Consider the following 23386-nt stretch of genomic DNA (forward strand, 5'->3'; position numbering starts at 1 on the left):
CTCAATATGGCGGATGTTATTCTCTTTTCTTGTGGTTGACTTTGTCTGTACCACTCAGAACCTTCCCCAACCCACTGCCCTGAAGGATCCTCCTCCCCATTGATTGATTTATTTTTAAAGCAGAAGCTCTTTTAAAGATATATAATTGTCCTACAATAGCTTTAAAGCTATTAACAGTCTCCCAAGGAGTACAGCATTTACTTCCTTTTGGAAAAATAATGCCTCAAAATGTGTGGAGAGGTCATCTGGGCAAGAGCACAGCCTTTGATGCCAAGCTGCCCAGGTTCAAGGCTGGTCTGCTGTTATGAGCATCCGGAAAGTACCTCATGCTGTGGCTCACTTTTTCATCTGTGAAATGGGATCACTGAGAGCCTACCTGTGGGTGGTTGCAAGAAGGGAGGTCGTGAGTGCAAAGCATTTCTCTCCATCACGGATGGGCATGATACGAAATGGGGGAGACGGTGGAGGTGGGATTTGGTAGGAGAGATGGGGAATAAGTCACTTCTTGTTCTGAGTGGTACCCTAGAACACAAGGCCCCCATCTCACCGTCCTCTAGTAGTCCTGTGTATGGAATGGTACCATGCTCGGCCTCCACATAAGGACGAGGAAACCAGGTTTGCAAAGGCAGGCGGCTTGCCCAAGTAGCTGGTGAGGCTTGCCTAGAACCCCACTGTGCCTGGTGCCAGGGCCCAAGCTCTTATCCATCATACCCAGTGCCATGAAAGTAAATTTGTTTTTCTTCCTCCCCTAACCTCCCATCCCCACCAAGTACTGAGAACTATATAAATGGGTATGTGGCCACATTTATTTCAGGGTATTACATGGAAATCTCTTACTGAGAAGTGTTGCATTAGACTCTCCAACCTGATCATTTTAATTATTATTTTTTCACTTTGTTAGGCTCTGCTAACTGAGATGATGGAGAGATGTAAGAAACTAGGAAACAAGTAAGTATTTAAAAATCCCTAAAGCTTGAGGTTGGAAATGAAGTTGATTGTTGGGTTTGGAAATTGAACTTGGCATGCATTTACAGGCAAGAGAGCTGACAGAGAGAAAGGATAGCATGGCGGTGAGAGAAAGGATAGCATGTTAGAGAACAGGTAGCATGGCGATAAGAGAAATGGCAGCATGGCATTTAAGAGTGCTGGAGTCCAATGCCTGGATTCAGTTCTTACTCTACCCTTTCTTTGCTATGTGACCTTGTGCCAATTACTTAGCCTTTCTGTGCCTCAGGCTCTTCCTCTGTAAAATGGGGCAACAATAGGCCTTTTCCCATGGGGCTGTGATAAGTGGTAGAACCCGGATGAACTCAGTCTTTCTGTCCCTAGGGCATATGAGGTTTCCCTTCTCTCCATTCAGTGGTAGATGTGCAAGCAGCAGTAAATAGTTTTTGTTCACTACTGCCTGTTGTGCTTAAAACAGTCTTTTTATAGATGTGGATATATATTTACAGCTTGAATAGATATTGTTACTTTATTAGTATACCCACCTATTGAGGGTTGATTTTCTCCTCTTTAAATGGATTTGATTGTTTACTTGCTTATATCAGTCCTTCTGTCTACCATCTATCCAGTTTATTCAAAATTTATCACCTTTCAAATATGTACAAAATACTATGTCTCTAGAGGTTGCCTTTTTACTCCAGTCTCTCATTTTTTTCTTCCAACATTACTATTAAAAGGCTGTCAGTGTCAGTCATCCATCCTGTCAATATGCATCCTAAAATTCAAGTGGCTTTCATTAATAGGAAGCTCTGCTGACTTAGGGGGCTTGTGTCTTGCAGTGCCTTGCTGTTGAATTCCGTGATGTCAGCATTCCGAGCCGAGTTCATTGCCACCAGATCAATGGATTTCATTGGCATGATTAAAGAGTGTGATGAGTCTGGCTTCCCCAAGGTAGTATCTTGACTTGATGCCCAGCAGGAGAACAATGGGCAGTGTTTACTGGATAGCTCTCAAGGGAGAGAGTCCAGTGTTGGGGGCAGCTTGGGCCAGGAGGCAAACAAGCATAGGCTCTGTTTCTGAAGTATGGGGTGGCAGATGAGTTAGAGATTGGTTGTTAGATGTCATGTAATTGCTGTGAATCAGGCCCCCATGAGTCCTAAGTCTATCAAATCAGCTCACTGTGAACTATTTAGGAAAAGCTTTAGTCTCATATCTTCAAAAGTTTATCTTCACTGAGTATTTCTGAAAAGCTTTGTCCAGTGAACTATTTTAAGCCACAAATTAGAACCATCAGGTGAAGCTGTGTTCTCAGTTTCTTAGTCTGACCCATTCATGTAAGTCTGTGCTAGAACTTCATCAAGAGGCCATTAGAAGATTAACCCTGAGTCAAACTAATTTTACAGCCTTTTCTGTTCTTTAAGTGTCAGGTTGCTCTGATTTAAAATTGCCAGCAATGTAACAGTTTGTTATTTTTCTTAGCATCTCCTTTTTCGCTCACTGGGGTTAAACTTGGCCTTGGCTGATCCTCCTGAGAGTGATCGACTTCAGATTCTGAATGAAGCTTGGAAAGTGATCACTAAATTGAAGAATCCACAGGTAGGTGACTGTTTAGAACCTTAGATTAGACTGATTTTTTTGTCCAAGTTAATGCAGTTTACTTTTTCTTTAAAAAGTTACCTTTAACTAATTATACTTTTGTTTTTCAAATTCTGCTTATTTTAATTTTCTTATTTGTTTGCCAGTAGTGGAAAACTAGTAGCTTTAAAGATGTATTCATTGTTTTTTTTTTTTTTTTTTTTTGTATGCTGTATGGTAGGGGTCATGTTTCATTCTTTTTTCCATGTGACTATCTCATAATTGCAACACCATTTGTTAAATTTTTTGAGGGGAAGGAGGTGCATGGGTCAGAAATCGAACCTGGGTCTCCCACATGGCAAGCAAGAATTCTGCCACTGAACTACTCTTCTGCCCCCATATTCCTTGATTTTTGTATCCCACTTGTGTCTGAATCTTGAGGCCTCAAGGTGCACTAAAAGTATAAAATGACAAATATTTGAAACTTTAAAAGACACTTAGCTTTGCAAAGAGCATCCAAAATGCAACAGTCTCTAGTATTTGGATTTGAGAGAAGAGATTTATAAGGTGTTCATAAGTTGAAGATCAACAGGTCAAACGAGTAATTAGCAAAAGGGAATTCCAGTCTCCATCCCTTGAGTGGAGTCAGCTGCAGCCTGGCACCCCATGCTTTAGTTGTAGGAAATCTGAGGAAGACAGACAACTGATGATAGAGACCATCGTACATGTCATGCTGGCCATGAATATCGCTTTGGGTTTCAGATCTAACTATCCTTTCAGGCATCATGTTGGCAGTTTCTGTACCTGCCAATAGTTGAATGGTCCTGGCTGACTTGGAGACTGTAGGACCGTTTGGTCAGACACCACAATGCCCTGTGCTGTCCATCCCTCTCTTACTAGCAACAAATAACTGAATATGGACGTGTAGCATTTGATGCAGTCATTTATCCAAAAGGGTATAAACTGAGCACAATTATAGTTGATTGTACTAATTACGAGATTTACAATGGTATATTAAGAATAGTGACAATTTAGGAAAATTGGCACACGGGTGGTACACTGGTAGAATGCTCACCTTACATGCCAGAGACCTGGATTTGATTCCCGGACCATGCACCCCCAAAAAATGTGTTCACAAAACCATCTGCATTAGTATAGTTTAGCAAAATGCTCACTAAACCTCAGCTGCTAGAACTCTTTATTTTACCTATCACAGATTGACTGCCTAGACTATCTTATTCAGGATCTGTAAGTCAAAAACCTTCTGAGGGCCATAACAAAGCGTGAAATTCTGATACAGTGCTACAGTAGGGGATGAGCCTTGAAGACATCATGTTCAGTGAAATAAGCCAGACACAAAAGGACAAATATTGTATGATTTCACTCATATGAAATAACTAGAATATGAAAATTCATAGAGACAGAAGGTAGAGTACAGGTTGCCAGGGGCTGGGGTTGGGGTGGGGAGTGGGGAGTTACTGCTCACGGGGTAGAAAGTTTCTGTTTGGGGGGATGAATGAGTTTTGGTGATGGATGATGATGGTGATGGTGGCACAATATTGGGAAAGCAATTGGTAATCACTGAATTGTACACATAAAAGTGGTTAAGATGGGAAATTTTGTGTTGTATTTATGTTACCACAGTAAAAATTTAAATGAACAAATAAACAACTTTCTATCCCTGGCACTGGGCTGGCCATTGCCTCAGTGGCCCAAAGCAACCTTATATCAAAAGCTCGAACTGGCAATCTCCTCCAGTTTTTAAACTTCACACTCACCTGGTAAAGTTTACCTTCTTAGCATTCCAGTTAGACCTTCCAGTGTTCCTCGCTTTTCCTATGTGAATAAAATATTTTTTTCCTCTCCCCATTTCTTCTGTCTCTATGTTACACAGTCAGAACAGAAAAGGTAAAGGACGAAGTGAAATGCACTTGTTGACTATATTTTCCCTTGACCACTTTTTTCCCCAATTGTATGTTTTTCTGGGCAGGCAGCCTAAATTGGTCATTATCATTGTAAACATCAACTTGCCTCTCTGTGGGCCTCCTCCGTCTTGAATTTAATACACAGTTTTTTATCACCACCCCTCCATAGGATAAGTGGACTGTTTCTTTAAGGTAGCTTGTTTGTCCTCAGAACATGCAAAATCACACTTTAAAGCAAAGCTTAAGTGTTCAGCCAATCGGATCCTCCATTAGTTTCCCCATTGTTAATCTGAGAGCACCATCCTTTGTTTCTCCTGAGTTTCTGAGCTTGTTAGAGCTTCCCAGATTTCCATGTTGGCCCAAGTAATTATTCTGGAATGAAAGTCTCAGGCTTTGGGCAACTTGGGCTTTCTTCTCATGGTAAAATTTATCAGTGGGCCAAAGTTTTCTAGAGAGAATCACTTTCGAAGTTCCTATCTCTTGCCAAAGCCTTGAGGGAAGTTGTGCGTGATAAATTTTTGCCGTAAGGTACCCATGTTGTCCTTATTTTAAGGAAGTTTTTATTTTTTCTTTGTAGGACTACGTTAATTGTGCTGAAGTGTGGGTAGAATACACCTGCAAGCATTTTACGGTATGTGTGACTGTGATGTTGTGTTTGGAAGAATTATATATATATATATATTGTGTGTTTATAATAGTGAATGAGTCTAGTTTTGGCATTTGGGCATTTTACAGTACTATTTGTTTATTCCTTTATAGCAAAGTAGGATGAGGCAGTAATACATGTACTATGACTAAAGTGTTTTATGTTCACATGTAAATTTAGGGAAAGCTCCGTTTTACAAAGTTAGACAATTTTTTTCAGTATAAGACCCCTTAGATTTGTTGAGTGTATTGCAGCTTTCCAAGAGGATCTAGAAAGCACATGTATTTGACTTGTATGTAATTTTTTTCACATGTAATTTCTTTCATGCACAAACAGAGGTACTTTTTTCCCTAGACACAGAGTAGAACCCCAGATTGGGATATACTGCACTTGTCAAAGAGCAGGGCTTTAGAAGCAGATAAAGCTGAATGTAGATGCTTTTGCCAGAGTTATTTATTTTAACCAACTTTTTAAATGGAAGTGTCAGATATATACAGAAAAACACATATGTTTACTGCTTAGTGAATTTTTGCAAATTTTACCCATGTAATCACCATCCAGAACAAGCAAGAGGAAATAACTAACCTCCAGAAACTCTCTTGGTAATCACTGGGTATTGCTCTCCAGCCCTCTAACACCAAAAATTGATTGTGCTTCGCTTTCAGCATTATGTAACATTTATTGATTTTGTACCTTGTGTCCAAATTTTTTTTTAACTTTTTATAATGGAAATGTTCAAACATATGATCTCTTTTAGAATTATCATCTTATGACAAATCTTGTTTCATTTATGTCCTTATCACTTCTCCCAACCCCTGGTTGTTTTGAATGAAATCCTAGACATCATGTCACTTCATCTGTCAATATTTCATTATGTATCTCTAAAAAATAAGGACTCTCTTTTTTGAAACAAAATCCCAATATATTATCCCAACTAAAAAGATTAATTTTCCTTAATGTCATTAAATGTGTGGTCCCTGTTCAGATTTCCCCAGTTATAATTTTTTTTAGTTGATTTGTTCAAAACAAGATTAAAGTAAGATCCATGGAGTGACTTGGGCATGCTTTTTAAGTTTCTTTTAATCTGTAGGTTCTTTGTTGATCTCTCTCTCCCACCCCTCCTCCCCTTTTTTCCCCTTTATAATTTATTTGTTGAAGTATTTGGGCCATTTGTCCCATTGAGTTTCCCAGTCTGGATTTTGCTGATTGCATCCCTATACTGTGTTTAACATGTTCCTCTGCCTCCAGTATTTCCTGTAAATTGTCAGTTTGTTCTAGAGACGTAATTTTATGTTTTGGCATGACTCTACCCTGAATGGCGTGGTGCTTCTCCCGGGAGGCTCAGGACATCTGGCTGTCTCTCCCTCTCTGCTGTGAGCACCATTGGAGCTCATCCCCTGGGTCTCATCGTTTATTCGGGGGTTGCAAAATGGTGATATTCCAAGTGTATCATTCTTTATTTATGGGTTAGCTGCAATACTTGTTTAAGGGGAAACTCCCCTTGTTGGCAACTTGGCTACTCTGAAGTCATTTGTACAGGAAAGGCGGATTGATGTTTGTGTTCTGTCCTTTTTATTTCCCAGTTTTTAGAATAAAGAATAGGGCCCCTGGCATCCCCAAAGGAGTTGCTGTTTGTATTTAAGAATGCATGAATTGAAACATACTTGAAATGCTTCAATCCATTGCAGTGATGTTATTTTGCTGATGCTCAAATCGTCCCATCTTTGTCCAGTGGGGGCCTGTTCATGCTGGCTCCTGAGGCCTTTTGACATGTTCTCAGGAGTCTTTGATGCCTTCCTTGCTTTCTGTTATAATAGGATGTTCCAGGCTCCTTTATATATTTCCTATCCCAGCCTTGGAATCTCCTATTTCTCTAAAGAGAATTGTAACAGCCTCCTGACAAGGTTGCTATGAGGCTTCTAGGTAAGGAGCCTGGCAAACAACGAATGCTCTACAGAGAGTCACCATTATGTTTCCTCTCCCATTTAATGCTTATTAAACTCTGGCATGGGCATTCCCCATTTCAGAGATGAGGAAGAGAGGCTTTTCCTTCAGAGAAGGAAAGTGACTTAGCCAGGACCACACTAAATCTGACAGTGGCCGAAAAGGAATCAAGGCAGAATTTCTGTGCCTTGTAAGATAGTAAATATTTGAAGCTCTGCTAGCTGTAAGCTCTCTGTTGCAGCTACTCAGCTCTGCTGCATGTAGTACAGAAGCAGCCATATATAAGGAGATAAATATGTAATGAGTGAGTATGCCAGCGTTCTAATAAAACTATATATGTGAAATTCACATCTCATATAATTTTCATTGGCAGGAAATATTCTTCTTTTTTTTATTTACATGGGGAGCCCATTCTTAGCTAGTAGGCCATCTAAAAACAGGTAATGGGTTGGATTTAGACTGTAATTCGTTGACCCTCAATAGAGATACCAAAGATGAAGAGAACATTTGGGGGCAGATAGCTCATAAGGGGCCAAGTCAGTGCTCTCTGCCACTGCAGTCTCCACCCAGGGTTTGAGGGAGGGTCCGGGGACAGGCATGACTGCTGTAGCCATCCCCTAGGGAGACCCTGGTCAGTGTGACATCTACTTTGAGAGCAGTGTTTTAGTCCTGGCTCACTGGAGACATTGCCATCTTTGAGGCTGTGGTATTAGACCGGTGCTGTGGTTTTCTCCTCGTATGTTATATTCAGCAGAATCTCTAAAACTGTTTCCTGGGAGTTTATGATCGATTGAGTCTGCAAGTGTTAAACTTCCCCCCGAGAAAAGGTAAAAACCGCAATGAGTTGTCTAATGCCCTATTTGGTTTATTTTCCCCACTTAGAAGCGAGAGGTGAACACCGTTTTGGCTGATGTCATCAAGCACATGACCCCAGATCGCGCATTTGAAGATTCCTACCCTCAGGTAACAGACTTGTATTTCTCATTTCAACTCTGCTAGGGGTTTTCTTCTGCTGAATTAAATAAGCTTGTTGCATGGGTTGGGCCATAAGGTCAGATAGTCCTGGGTTTGAGTCCTGGCTCTGCTACATCTACGCCTGGTACCCTTTAGTCGCATTACTGAACCTTGCTGTGTCTCGGTTTTCTCACCTGTAAAATGGGCATAATAATAGTCCTTCTCCTCAGAGTTGTTGTGAGGATTAAATGAGTTGCAAGACATAGCCTTGACTTGGTTGCCCAGTACATGATAAATGCTGAATAAACTTTGTCTTTGTTGACATCACCAGGGAGAAAGGTGCCTATATATTTTTCAGTAAAAACAACCTTTATTTGGAAATAAAAAATAGTTGAAAGAGTAGTACAAAGAACTCCCGTATACCCTGTGTCTAGATTTAACCACCATTAACATTTTTCCATATATGCTTTATTATTCGGTGTGTGTATACACACACGTACATAGACACTTACATTATTTACATTTAAACATATGTATATACGAGTGTGAATGTAAGCTTTTTTTCTGAATCACTTGAGACTAAGTTGCTTACATCATGCTATTTTGCCTCTCAGAACTTCACTGAGTATTTCCCAAGAACTAGGCATCTTGTCCATAATCACTGTTCAGTTGCCAACTTCAGAGAATTTCACATTGATACACTATCTTGTCTGTTCCCCTATCCATATTCTAATGTTGACAGTTGACTCAGTAGCGTCCTCTGTAACAGTTTTCCCCCCTGTGGTACAGAATCCAGCTCAGGAGCACCTACTGTAAAGCAATGCTTGACTTACTTAAGATTTTATTTTTTATTTAGTAACATGATGTTTTGGAGCTTGTTTACTGAGCTTGACTTTGAACTTCATTTAGTTTGAGACAATTAATTGCATATTCTTACAGGAGTTTTAGAATTTTCACGTGTCATTAATCTAAGAAATTTTTACTTTTTGCCAGTTAAAAAGGTTCATTATTACTATTTGCTGAGCGGCCACTGAATACCTGATGTTTTGCTTGATGCGATGCAAACGATTCACGGTTGTGCATAATGCTTGATGCATAGCAGCTCTGGGTAAATATTGTTGAATAAATAAAGAGTGTAGAATAGATGGGCTGTATGCTTGTCACTTGTAAAGACCTCAGGCATATGAAAATTAATGTGCGTTAGAAATTTTATTGAGGAATATTTAGCAAAATCTTGACTGCTAGAGACTATATTGAAACTTTTAGATAACATAAACATTTTAGAACAGTGTAGTCCCAAGAGAGAAAAGAATTGTACTAATAGAAAGAAAGAATTATTCTGACTCATCTAAAAGCAATTTATAAAAGTTGTCCTGGGCTCAGCCAGCATTCAGGGCAGCAGCTCTTATTGGCAGTAAACCCCTGTCTTAACTGGGTACCACGTCAAGAAAAATAAAACTGCTTGGGTCTCTGGAGAAGTGGTTTACTCCAGGGTGGGCACAGGGAAGGTACAAGATGTGCCTAGAACATTGTGCCTGTGTGTGTACGGGAAAGTAAGGAAGCTCAAAAAAACTATGGGCACCCGTGAAAGAGCACAAGGCAGCTTGGAGGGGCTCCCACAGGCTCCAGCTGGGGCAGTTTGAGCATCTAAATAAGGACAGTAATGGACTATAACTCACTGAATTAACTAGAAGACTATGAGTTCATTCTGGTGATGAATACATGAATAGATGAGGGAGAAGTTTAGAGGAAGAAAGGAGACGAGCTCTTCCTTATAATAGAATCCCAGCTGAAAAAGGTGAAAGAAATGGTAGAGTCGGAAAATTGCCATTTCGCAACCATCACAGTAAAGACAAGATCAGGCAAGAATCATGAATAGATGCAGAATATAGGGATAGGGTTCAGTTAGGAGTAGGGTCTTTGCATATCTCACGGGATCTTCCATAGAGCATGTGCTCATTGCAAGGGGAATCATAGTACCCACAGAGTGAAGATGTTGGTCAGTCCCTTGACCGGCTGATCAAAATTTATATCACCAATGAGGGCCTAATGGACATCATGTGCCCCCAGATGTGACATCCTGAGAGACACAGCATCCCCCAGCTAGCATTCTAGCCAGGGACACATAACCTGAGTGTAATTGTGAGCAACTGTCAGACAAGGTCAATCGAGAAACATGCTATGAAACCATTGCCCTGCATTCTTCAAAAATATCTATGTTTTGAATGAAAAAGAATGAACAACTGTTCCAGATAAACACAGGATTAAAGAGATGTGAAAAAGAAATATGCAACATGATTCTGGACTAGGTCCTGGACTGAAGGGAGGGGGAAATGCTATAGAGGATTCATTGAGACAATTGACAAGATTGGAACATGGATAATAGATTCGCTAAAAGTTTTGTATTTATATCAGTGTTAAATTTCCTCAATTCAATAATGGTACAGTGGAAATATAGTATATCCTTATTCTAGGAAATACATCTAAAGTATTAAGGGGTGAGGGACATGGTGTTTGCAACCTGCTTTCATATGGCTTGGGGAGGAAGTATGTTTTATAATGAGAGAGGATGATAAAGTAAATGGGGCAAAATGTCAAAAATTGGGAATTTGGGTAAAGTGTATATAGGGCTTTTCTGTACTATTCTTTCAACTTTTCTGCAACTTTGAAATTATTTCTAAATAAAAAACAAAAAATGCATGCAGACTGTTTATAAGTTCTAGTATTGGATGGATAGGCAAAGCAAATGTGGCAAAATATTAACAAAAGTAGACTCTTAAGTGGTGAGTAAAATGGACATTTTGTTGTATAATTCAATTTTCTTTATGTTAGAGAATTTTCATAATGAAATGTTGAGAGGGAAAAAATCTATTTTTAAAAATCAGGAAATGCGTTGTATATAGCTACACTTAAGTATTAAAGACACTTCCTGTTTTAAAAGGATTAGTTATTTTGGTAAGACTTCAGAAATTATTTTAGCCAGGTAATACTACAGTGTGTTAATTCTGTGCCTTGGAGCACTGATTGTCCTGAAGTTTGGAAGGTCCGTTAATAATTTGTTTGACTGATCCAGTAAGCTGCTGAAGCATGAGAGGGAGCTTGTACCTCTCACTCAGTACGCTGGGTTATTTAGAACATAGCAATTTCCTTTGCAAATGATTTAAATAACAATGTGTTTAGTACAAGCAGTGTTCTTGAAAGTAAATTTTCTTCTTGACAGCAGCCAGAGATAGGGGTTTATATTTTAGAAAAAGCCCCTCCTTGAGTCTCCTGGGCCATTGCCCTGTTGTCCTTTTGGTTGGATCCTGTTTCCACCTTGCCCTGAGATGCAGTGGGCATTGGTACCTGGGGCAGACCCATGCTTTTGTCCCCGCTGGCAAACTGGCCCACTGATACCCCTCCACAGAAGTAATCAAGCAGCACAGAGCTGCAGTGGGCTGGAATAGGGGTCAGCAAACCACTGCCAGCCTGCTGGCTGTGTCTGGCCTACCACCTGTTTTTGTAAATAAACTTTTATTGGGATACAGTCACACTTTCGTTGACATGTCTTTGGCTTGTTTTACACCACAGTGGCAGAGCTGAGTGGTTAAGACAGACTGTATAGTCCTTTACAGGAAAAGTTTGAGTTTGACAACCCCTCAAATGCTAACAGCTGACATTAATGGAGCACTGTCTAAGGGCCAGGCACTGCTTTAAGCACTTTACAGGTGCCATGTATTTACTCCTCACAGTGTCCTAATGAGGTAAGTCCTGCTCTGATCCCCGTTTTGTAGATGAGGAGATCGAGGCTAAGGATGAGGGGAGATGCTTCCTAGCATCTCAGAAGAGTAAGAAGGACAACCTTGGACTGAGGCCTGCCCTAACCATAATTACCTATTCTGTGACCATTCCGGGGTTTACCATATTATAATTGTAATTGCAGGTTGTGAAAGAGACTTGCCTTTTTCATGAATACTCGTTTCATTAAAGAAGATGTATTTGTTGCTTTGTTTCTCAGCTGCAGTCAATAATTAAGAAGGTTATCGCCCATTTCCATGATTTCTCAGTTCTTTTCTCAGTGGTAAGTAACATTTCTTAATAATCTTTGGAAATTTGTCACCAGGTCAGATTTTCTTGGTTCACTATGTCTTAGTAATTTTTTCATAGTGCTCCAGGTACACAGAAATACTTAACAGTTTCTTTCATATAGCAATTAGGTCTAAACAACTTAAGAAGTATTTATGTAAGCAGTCATTTGAAAAAAATAATACACCTACATTGCAAGAAAAATATCATTTTTGTTTCATTCCTTCATTACTTATTTATCAAGGTACCGGAATTAGAAAGGGTGGATATACCTGATGGCCCTGTATAACTTCTCAAACCTTGGAATCAAGTTGGGCATCTACCCTTAGTTCCTCCTCCACACTGATTTTCATGCTCTCCTGGCTTTTAATCATGCAGTCTAATGCCGAAATTATGAGATGCCTTGAGCTAGTCATTGTCTCCTGAAAGAGTTGAAGATTATTATGTTTCCACCCCAAATCCAAAAGTATTCTGCAACGCTCCTTGGAGTTGGCTGCAGCGCTCTGGCGAGTCTAGGTGATTCTAGGTACTAGGATGTTCTCTGTCCTTTCCCTTTGCTCCCCATTTTCTTGGCATCCTTCCCTCTTCTCGTTTCCTTTTCTATGCAATCACAGGATTGTAAGTTGTTTTAAGGATAATAATTTCTAATGAAACCCATTCAAGTCCATCTCCTTTCAGGTAACCCCTCTCAGAGAGAGGAACACCTCCTCTGTTTTTGACCTCCAAAGAAAAAGCACTCCACAAATTTTCTGCCTTCAATTACTTGTGTAAATTGCATGTAGAAGGCTTTTTTCCTTTTTTTTTTTTTTTTTATTTTTAGGAAAAATTTCTGCCTTTTCTGGACATGTTCCAAAAAGAGAGTGTGAGGGTGGAGGTTTGCAAATGCATCATGGAAGCCTTCATCAAGTAAGTGTAACAAAATGTATTAGAAGCCTGGATGACCAAGCGGGCTCTGAAACCTGTTGATAAGTTGATTTCTGTAAATTGAGGACTAGTGATCTGAGCATAAGATTGGAAGGAAAACCACATTAAAACAACAAATTACAATAAAAGTTTAGTGCTTAAGAAGATCAAGTAGTAATTAGAAGGAACCTGGCTGGCATTATGTTGCATTATGTTTTTGGGAGGAGTAACCTTTTGATGGGCTACTTGGGGAGTGACATTTTAAAAGATAAAAATCAAGACACACTTTTGAAGGTACCAGAGCTGGAAAGGTTTCCCTCTTCAGTGTTTAGATTACAGCTCATTAATTTATGATCAGTTTTCAAATTTAGTTTCTTTTTTTTAACTTGATTAAATCTGTTTCCCAAAACTGCCTACTGTTGATGGTATATGAGATAATTTTAGCCAGCACACAAAGAAATTTGTAAGTTATATATTTAAAATATACTAGAAAAAAATATGTAACTAGCTTATTTAACCTGTGATTTCATATGTGTTGTATTTTAGGACAAGGGTTAAGTAGAAAAAAAAAATGTTAAGGTCACTTTAAATATTACGTAGTCGCTTAATATGGAACTCAACCCAGAGTTCAGAAAATTGAGTTAAATGTTTCTTGAGTATGTTTTAAAGCTTTCTTTGTGTTATCTTTCTAGAAGAGTAATTCCATATGTTTGAACAAATATGCCTACTTTATTTATAGAAAGATTTGTTATAAGAAGTTTCCAAATTAATAATTTTACCTCCTACCTCACACAGTTATGGACAGGTTGCAGACAACTTTAAAGGGGATAAGAAACATAGTAAGAAAACTGGCTTGCCCTTTGCCTGGTTTAGAAACTGTAGCGGTTTTACCATGACTTTAAAGACAGGAAAAGCTATAAATGTGCAGAAGAGCAAAATTGCTATTTAAAAAAGAATAAGAACGTACTAGAACATTGCCCTTTATTGGCCAGTTGGATTGTGTTAAATGCCAATCAGATGATTTGCTGTTTCTCAAATCGTACGGTAGATGAAAACCAAATCCGCGCTTTCTTTCCATCGCTCTCCGTGGACGTAGATTTCTCTGTTATCTTCGTGTCTTAGGCATCAGCACGAGCCCACGAAGGACCCCGTCATTCTGAACGCCCTGCTGCACGTTTGCAAGACCATGCACGACTCTGTGAAGTAAGCTGCAGTGAAAGCTGCAAAATAACGTGGATTGGGTCTTAATGCCACATAATATTACATTTGGGAGTTCCTGCTTTAAGCTGCCCCTGTGAATATTACTTTATTAGGCCTATCAGGGGTCTTGCTGATGAGGACATTCCAGAACAGAAGGGGAGGGAGGCCGAGAGTAATCTGCTTGAGAAAATGAGATGGCAGATGTTTATACAAAGGGATTTCTGTTGGGAGGAAGGACTGGATTCATCCAAGTGAACTCAAATTCCAAGTCTCCAGGAAACTTCTGAGAGCAGCAGATAGTATAATAATGAGCTCACTCATACAGTAACAGCATTTTAATTTTATATCATTCTTTGCCAATTATTTGAAATTCAAGTTAAATTGCTTGCATTCCTTGCAGGGATGACTTTATTTGATCAGTATATTTGAGGATCAGACCTATGCACAGGCCTTACCTTTGGGTCAAAGGCCAAATTATCACTCCTTTGCATTCTAGCTTTTTTTTTTTTTTTAACATGTTTTCATTTGACTGTGCTTAAGGCAATTTATCCTTTTTTTGTGACTCCCCAAAGAAATTATAAACTTGGCAATTTGTCTTACTGGAAAATGTTACAAGAATTGAGGACTTAATCAGCAAGAAGATGAATTGTTTTTCTTTTCTTTTAACTTCAGAGTCCTTTATTTCCCTGACTCTTAATACTTTCAAAACAGCAAGACTGTTATAAACAGAACTGGTAGATTTTAGGTAGACAAAAAGAAATAAAGGCACACATGCAAAAAAATTCAGAATGGCACTTACAGCAGTAGACACTGCTTTGGCTGTTGTTGTGGAGACAAATGACAGTGTCTCAAATAAAATAGAAGGCTTATTTCCCCCTTTGGGCAAGATTGTGAGTAGGTAGAGAGTCCAAAGGTGTGAGTAAAGAAACTGTACTTTAGAACGTCATCCAGGGTTCATTCTATTTTGTTGCTCTGCTATTCTTCTGGGGTGTGGTCCTTGTCTGCCTGGTGGAAGCCAGCTTCTCTCCACCAGGTCCTTCCAGCCTGTGGACATGGAAGGACAAAAGCTTGCTTGTAGGGTCAAGGCCTAGAATGTGCACACGTCACTTGCGTTGGCATCCCATTGACCAGAGCTTGTCACGTGGCTCACCCAGCTGCGAGGGAGGCTGCAGACTGTGGTCCCAGACGATGAAGGGGACATTGCATGTTGGAGGACAGTTTATAATTGTGGCCAAAATTCATTCTCCCTCTAGAATGAACCATCAAACAAAAACCTTGATTCCTCTTTTTCCCAGGCTCCTAACATTTAAAACAATCATTTTGGGAAGCTCCTTTTTAAGGCTTCACATGTATACTCAAAACTGTGAGGTCTTATTTTCTTATAACATTTGTGTTAAATTTTCTATTAAGTAGAAGTGCACTGAAGTCTGTAATTTACTTTGAAGTGCATCCTAAAAAATAAGCTGGGTCAATGGATGGAGAGGGAAGTAGATAATGGTGAAGCCAATATTATAAAATGTTACTGATAGAATCTTGGGTGTGTTCTCTGTGCAATTCTTTCAACTTTGCTGTATGTTTAAAATTTTGTAGTATATTGTTGAACAAAATTTCTCTGAAATAGAGAATTTGAAGTCAGAGCTTGCTGCCCAAAGTTCAAAGAAGATCAAGTTACCTTCTCTTTTCCTGATTAATATATATTTCATGAGATTGGCATCTTTGGCCCAGAGGGAGATGAGAAACATTTTAATTATTGTTTGTTTAGATTACATATTTTCTTTAGAAGACAAATATATAGCCTGTTGGGAAGTTTTTCGGTTTTGTTTTTGTTAATTATATTTTATTTATAAACACTCCGTATCACCAAACATACTTCCCCCTTCCCCCTGTTGGGAGTTTTTTAGAAAATGCAAAATGTTCTTCCCTGTTAAATTGCTTCCTTTTTTGTATTTCTTTCTTTAGAAACTTTCATTTATTACCTCAGTGTTAATTATGTACAATTATTGATTTTAGTGCACTCACTCTTGAGGATGAGAAAAGAATGCTAGCATATTTGATTAATGGATTTATAAAAATGGTAAGTATTGGGAAAGAAATTTTAGTGTACTTGGAAATGTGACATAATTGTTTATCCTTATTCTAATGAAAGCAGTTAACATTATGTTCCCTGGTGCTTTTCATTTTTATTGAGATAAGATGAAAGTAGAAAATGTCTTACATTAGCCAGCACTCCCCTGGGGACAAAGAGAGCCAAGACAAACTGGCTTAAGAAAAGAAATAAAGGGTAGGAGGGGAAATTTATTCACTAATGTGACAAAAAAGTCCAAGGATGGAACTTTCCGAAGGAGCAGCTGGACTCGGGGTCTCCAGTGATGTCATCAGGACCTGCTGCCCATCTCCCTCTTTGGCTCAGCTTTCTGCTCCTCTCACCTCCCCATCAGGCCGGCTTGCTCCTCCTGAGGGTTCTAGGTTTCCATTCCCTCCAGCTCTTCAGTCCACCAGCAGGAGCTCTAGCAAAAAAAAACCAGGATTGAGCCTCTTTAGATTAACTTGGGCCATGGGCCCATCCCGAATGGATTACTAGAGTGAGGGGGGACAAACGCACCTTGGAGACCCATGCATACCTCATCAACCTGAATCGCACGGGCTGAGAGCAGGGAGAAGGGGTTCCCTGTAGCGAGTGACATGCCATTACCAAGTGATGCTGGGCAGAGAGCCAGATAGCTGCATAACAACTCGCCCCAGAACTTAATGGCTTTGAGTCATAGTGATTTATTAATTGTTATGATTCTATTCTGCCAGTTGGCTAGGTAGCCTTGCTATTCCATGTGGTGATAACTTAGGCAGCAGGATCTGGGCTGGAGAATCTGAGACTGCCTCCCTCACTCACATCAATGGGGCTTGGGTGCTGTTTACTGGCCAGACGTAGCAGTTCCTATCCACCTGGCCTCTTTTCTCTCCTGCGCTCTCTCATCATTCAGTAATCTCAACTGAGCTCTTTTACCTGGTGCTGGCTTCCCATGAGGGCAACAACTGAAGCTGCAAGGCCTTTGAAGGCGGAGGCTCAGAAGTCATACAGAGACCTCGGCTGTATTCTGCTATATTCTGTTGGTCACAGCAAATCACGGAGCCTGCCCTGCAGAGGGGAAATAGATGTCTTTTCTTGATGGGAAGAGTGGCTGAGGGACACTGCAAAAGGACAAGTAGAGTGGAGGGATTATTGCAGCCTTCTTTAAAAAAAACTATCCATCACACTGTGGTAGCCAGAACAATCAGTCTTAAGACTTGGTGTGCAAGGCTGAAATACCCACTGCTGCCAGGATCCTCTATTTTAATAAAAATATCAGGGCCAAAGCTGACCAAAATGAAAATGACCAGATCATTTTGAAAATAACCTTGAAACTGTGACTTGTTCAACAGCAGGGGTCGGTTATAACTGTTCCCCTGACTCTGTGGGTAAAATAACAATGTTGATGGAAACTTTTGAGGCTTTTGTTCAGAAACATACCTGTGGATTTAACTGGGTGACACCCTGTCTCTGCCCTTGAATTATATACTGATCATATGGTATTTATCCTTTTTATGGCTATGTATGAAAGTCACTATATTATAGTGGAAAAGAATATGAGGTAGTAAGATGTGAAATACGATAGCTGTAATGGAAATAGCAACGTTAAGCCGCCTCTGGATAAAAATGATTAATAGAGCAGTAAGCTTTGTCCTACTAACCAGCTGTTCATAAATTTGAAGAAATGAGAGAAGAGTTTTAATGGCGTAGAAACTTTAGTCCACGACTCTGGCAGCCACCGGTGAACTGCTGAGGTCAGAATCTCTGTCAGGAAGCCGAAAGGTGCAGCTTTTGTTAGGAAAACCCCTCTGACAAATGGTTCCCAATAACCAAATTTATGTTCTGTGAAAAGGCCACAGCTGACAAGCAAAATTCCATTATTTCATTTCCAGTGATTTCCTCTCAGCCTGGAAAATCCTATTTACATCATTAGATTCTGGTTTATACCCTTTGACCTTTTTATATTCCAGTTCAGTGTGCACGTCACACATGAGTTAGTAAGGGTAATATTTCTATCAGTCATACACTGGTTGGAGTAATGTAAAGCTTTTCTTGATAGAGCATAGTCCAGGGTACATGTGTTTGCTTGTGTTCATGTTGCGTTTAAATTTCCATCCATTCAAATCTCTGAGATTTCTGGTGAGTAACCATCACAGCGCTTGCCCAGCCACACAGAGTCCAGAAAAACCTTTGCAGTCATGTGCTTTTGTCCTTTTCAACATTCCTCTCCTTGATTCTAGGTTTCCTTTGGCCGTGATTTTGAGCAACAGCTAAGTTTTTATGTTGAAGCCAGGTCAATGTTTTGTAACCTGGAACCCGTTCTTGTACAGTTGATTCACGTGAGTATCTGCATTCATTCGTTCGTTCATTCTCTCAACAAATCTTTATTGATCATCTGTGTGCCAGACATCGATCTTAGTCTGGCCTCATGTTGCTGCTGTTCTCTAGGGTGCAAAAGGTGGTTTCTCAACAGTTAATAAAATCTACAGTTTTGCTTAAATCTTTGGATGGTTTTTATTGACTGCATTTTCTCTGAAACTTATTTCTATTTCTGCATGCTGAAGAGTTATGTGACTTGCACAGATGAATTATTTCTAGAAATACTAACCTAGAATCCTTTGTTTCCCAAACCAGATTCCCAGACTTTCTTGGATCATGGGGCCTCTCAGTGACTTTTCACAGTGTCCCCAGACCAAAGGAATTAAATAACAGTTCTGTTTATTAAATAGGCTCAAATGACTTAACTATTTATGCCCTAACATCTTGGTAGCCATTTGAAAAAACAGTATACCTAAACTGGAAGAAAAATTATGCTTTTATTTCATTCTTAAATAAGCACAATTACTAACTAATGCAGTGTGATCACCTGTTGTACACTGCACTGTTTCTCAGATCTCAGAATCAAATTGGACCCTGCTACTCTCATTTCTTTTTTTGCTTTTTATCCCAGCAACTACTCAAAATCCAGCATTGCAAAAGATATGATACCATGGAAAGAAATGCAATACTGTCCATTTCTGAGTCTGTGAGCTACCTCAAACTAGTGCTTGGCAAGATGTTCAACAATTGAATAGTGCTATTTCCCTAAAAAAAATGTAGTGCCTTTATGAGTTTGCTGCAGCCACCCTGGGGTGCCTTGAGGCATGGTTAGAGAACCATACCCAGACTTTCCATGTCTGTGCAGAGGTTCCCTAGGGCTCTTCAGTTGCTTCAGGTAAATTTCTGAAGCAATCATTCTATTTATTTGTTTGTGGCTATCAGGTCACTTAGCATTGCTAAACTGATGACCTATGCATAGAGACCTCATCCGTAAAACAGGGGTGGTAAGAGTTCCCACCTCAGAGGGTGGCAAGGATTCAATTAGCTGAAGCATGTACAGTTCTTAGAATGGCGCCTGCTACCAAAAGGCGCCTGCTACCTCGTGAGTGATGATGGCTGCTGTTATTCTCTCTTTTATTGTGGTTAGTCTCGCATAGTTAAATTGTACGGCATTCTCGCAGATTTGGATGCTTCTCTTAAGAACTCTAAGCTCAGCGTGTAGGATTTCTAGAACTGGAATAAGTGAACCCTGGCCACTCATTAACCAGCAGATAACGGTTGCTAGGCATGACTAGCTCAGTGAGTCCCTTTTCTTCTCCCCTCTTGGAGATGTTTGCTTAAGGCCTGATGACCCCTTTGGGATTTCAGGGTTCAGTACTATCCAGTCTCAGTGCCAAGTAGATTGTTCTCACCAACTTGTAGGCAGTGTCCAAATCTCTGTCGAAGACCCTAAGCCGAATTGGCCTTCAGCTCATTACCATTTGTTTTATTTATGAACAAATCTAGAGCGTGAACCGGTTGGCAATGGAAACACGAAAAGTAATGAAAGGAAATCATTCCAGAAAGACGGCTGCATTTGTCCGGGTATGTTCAAAAGATATGAACTCTCAGACTTTGAACTCCTATGAGTTACTTTGTTTTCAGGTTATTTAATTGCTATGCCCAGAAAAAGACAAATACGTCATGATAAGAGTGGTTTAGTATTGATTTCTCAGATTAATTTTTCCTTGAGTATCTACGGGCTGGTCAATTTTCTTAATATTTTCAAAAGAAATGATCAAATCCATCTGAATGTTAGTATGTGTTGTGAGGAAGTGGTTGAGAGACAGAACTGTATTTTTGTGTGCCCGTTGAATTCCATCTCTGGTTTCTGCCTGTAATTTGGATGGTCTGATAACTTTTTTCCCCTTTACAAGGGTTATGCTCAACTTTGGGGGAAGAAAAATATCAGCTTCCTGAGTAAGCTGCTTAAAATTTTATCAAGGCAATGTATGTACAAATTTTTAAAAATGAAATAAGACCAAAAAGATTACAGTGAGAAAAATTATGCATCCCATTTCTGCTTTTTCACCTCATTCTCCTCTCCTCAGAGTCAGCCACCTCAAACCGTTTTTATTTTTTAGCAATTTCTTCTTCTAATTTCCTCCGTATTTTGAAGTAACTGGTTTACCCAGCTGTTCTTAACTTATAAGTATTAGTTGTTTTCTGTTTACTTCCTGCAATGCTGGATGAGGATTCGCATTTCATACATTACCCCATTCACATCCCCTTCCCCATTCTCCCCAAAAATCGTCAGACGCAGCAGAGGCAAGAGTGAAACACTGAGCCTCGGTGGGGGCTTTACCATTTTAAGGGTTAAATCCTTAAATGAAAACATTCCATGAGTGAAAGAAGGAAGAAGGATGAAACCACCATGATGGCAAGACAGACCTGATGCGTCTCTCCCCTGTCTCCAGGCCTGCGTTGCCTACTGCTTCATCACCATCCCCTCCCTGGTGGGACTCTTCACTCGGCTCAATCTCTACCTGCATTCCGGTCAGGTTGCCTTGGCCAACCAGTGCCTTTCCCAAGGTAAGCCCAACATTCTCTCCTCTTGGGCATTTGTTCACTTAGGGAAGCTGACTCAGTTCTGTGTGTGTGTAGAGAGAGAAAGAAAGAAGAAAAGTGATGAATCTTCTTTCCTTTAAGAAAGAAAGAAGAAAAGTGATGAATAAGTCTATTTCTTTAGTAGAAAGCACATTGGCCACACACGTTTGTAATCAGATGGATCATAGAGATAGATTGTAAGGCAGAGAGGTTGCCTGTAAGAGCCTTTGTAAATGTAACTCAGGCCAGGACTAGCAGCTGAGACGCCATGGGTTAAGGAGGCCTAGAGAATTTTAGAAGTTAGGGTTGCTCAATCATAGCAGATTCGTGTCGGTTTTTTGATTGTTATTTTGTTGGTGTTGGTATTTGTTGGAAACCCCTGAGACACAAGTAGAATCTTATCTGTTGAGGAAAAATGCCCTGTAGCTTCCTGTTATAGAGAAAAAAAACTCTGCCCAAGACTGATCTTTCTGTGCTTGATGCAGAAGCAGACCCTGAGCCTGGAATCAGCACTGGCAGTTTATTTGGAAAGAGATTCCAGGATGTATCAGTACGGTAGTAGGGAGGGAAGGAAACCCCTAAAGAGTGAATCTGTGAGCAGGTCACTGCCACAGGTGACTGAGATCTTTTCCCACTGGGGACCTTGGGGAGATGGAGTTGAATATACCACTGTGCTAAGCCCTCTGACACCCCACCTTATATTCTCATCTACCATTGGCTGGGAGCTGCTTCTGGGAACATTCTCTTCCTGACTCTGTGGCTGCTCAGCACTTGAGCTGGGGGAAGCTCTTGGGCTGAGAATCACCTGCCGGAGTGGAGTGCTCCAGGAGCAGGGAGGCAGAGTCCCTGCAGGCCCGGTACAAGGTGTACATCCAGCACAGCAGGCCACACACCAAGAGTTGAAGAAAGCCTGGTGACATTTATGAGTGTTTGCAATGTGGTGGGCCCTTTGCATACGTATTACCTTATTTAATCCTCCCCACAGCCACAGAGGGTCATTCCTGAGATTGAGTCCTCGTTCCATACTTGGAATCTGAACAAGGAGCAGTCACATAGCTTGCCCAAGAAAGGTCTACTTATGATGAACTAGTCCTTGGTCTCTGATCTGTCTGACCCAAGCCCGTGCTCGTTCATCACTCTGATAGACTGGCTAGCCTAGTGTCCAAGCAGGAAAGCCTGTGTGAATGATTTGGGGATTTCTTTAGCACTATTGGAGGTTGACTAGCATTTTCATAATGGTTCTTTCCCCTATGCCCACTCCTTCCACCTAATGTCTCAGATCATGGGATTATGCCAGGGTTAACTCTTCGCCACTGGCTGCCAATGTTTAGGATGGATATTCTGGGCCAGTTATAAAGCCATCATGTCCCCCCTCTCACAGCCACTTGTGTTTAATTCAACTTGGGATGCTTTGGGTATCAAAGTCTTCAGACATGACTGCTATCCAAGGACCTTTTGAAGTTCTACTTTGTTTTACAGAGTTTTCAACTTCTGGGGACTTGCACCTGCCGTACTATATTTGGTTTTACTTTATTGTATCACACTCTTAAGAGGGACCCTCATTGCCACGACTGCTGAGCAAACCCTGGAGTGTTTCACTGTTACTCTTCTCTTTCTTCTCCTGCCAAAGGACACATATCAAAGTGCAAGTGAGTGACGTTACCAGATAACTGGATCCACTCTAAATTATGCAAATAAATAGCATACAACGGTACATCTTTGTAACTTGAGTTTTGAATCTCATAACAAACTCCCCAGTGTTATGTGATGGAATTTGAAGCTGGCTGCTTTAAAGCCTGGGAGGACAAGCAGTGTAGAAGAAAGGGCTGCAGAGCAGCCATTTGAATTCTGAGTCTCTCTTTTGGCAGAAGCTCACGTACATTATCTGGCTCATGGTTAAGAAGGGCAGCTGCTGGTTCTTGCATGCTTATCCTGTACTGGGCCCTGAACATGTAAGATCTTCCCATATCATTTCATTTAATCCTTGTAACCACCCAGTGAGATATATATCATGTTCACCATTATCTTGCTGATGGCACCAAGCTGTGGAGGGACAAGCAGCTGTAGAAGCCCACAGAGCTGGGAGGTGGCAAAGCCAGGATTCAAACCTAGATCTGCCTGGCAGTGAAGCTTCCAGATAGAGCACCTGAGCCCAGACTCTTCCCCAGAAACATGTTTTAGAAGCAGTTGCTCTTGTGGAGGATTCTATGAATTCTGCTGCTTAAGATTAAACTCTTGTAGATGTTTTAGTTTAGCATC

General features: G+C 40.4%; 1 protein-coding gene across 4 annotated transcripts in view; it reads left to right on the plus strand.

Annotated features, from left to right (window-relative positions):
- VPS35L (VPS35 endosomal protein sorting factor like) overlaps positions 1–23386 on the plus strand; it is a 114339-nt gene that overhangs the window by 53299 nt on the left and 37654 nt on the right. For all 4 annotated transcript variants that reach the window (XM_077141704.1, XM_077141705.1, XM_077141706.1 and 1 more), the window contains 12 exons: positions 902–948; positions 1785–1896; positions 2425–2541; positions 5023–5076; positions 7918–7998; positions 11987–12049; positions 12875–12960; positions 14080–14160; positions 16168–16231; positions 18463–18561; positions 20048–20125; positions 20998–21112. In XM_077141704.1, coding sequence (XP_076997819.1) covers positions 902–948; positions 1785–1896; positions 2425–2541; positions 5023–5076; positions 7918–7998; positions 11987–12049; positions 12875–12960; positions 14080–14160; positions 16168–16231; positions 18463–18561; positions 20048–20125; positions 20998–21112 — 997 coding nt within the window. The remainder of the gene's footprint in view (positions 1–901; positions 949–1784; positions 1897–2424; positions 2542–5022; positions 5077–7917; positions 7999–11986; positions 12050–12874; positions 12961–14079; positions 14161–16167; positions 16232–18462; positions 18562–20047; positions 20126–20997; positions 21113–23386) is intronic.

This window comes from Tamandua tetradactyla, chromosome 23 (assembly GCF_023851605.1).
Source record: "Tamandua tetradactyla isolate mTamTet1 chromosome 23, mTamTet1.pri, whole genome shotgun sequence".
Lineage (NCBI taxonomy): Eukaryota > Metazoa > Chordata > Mammalia > Pilosa > Myrmecophagidae > Tamandua > Tamandua tetradactyla.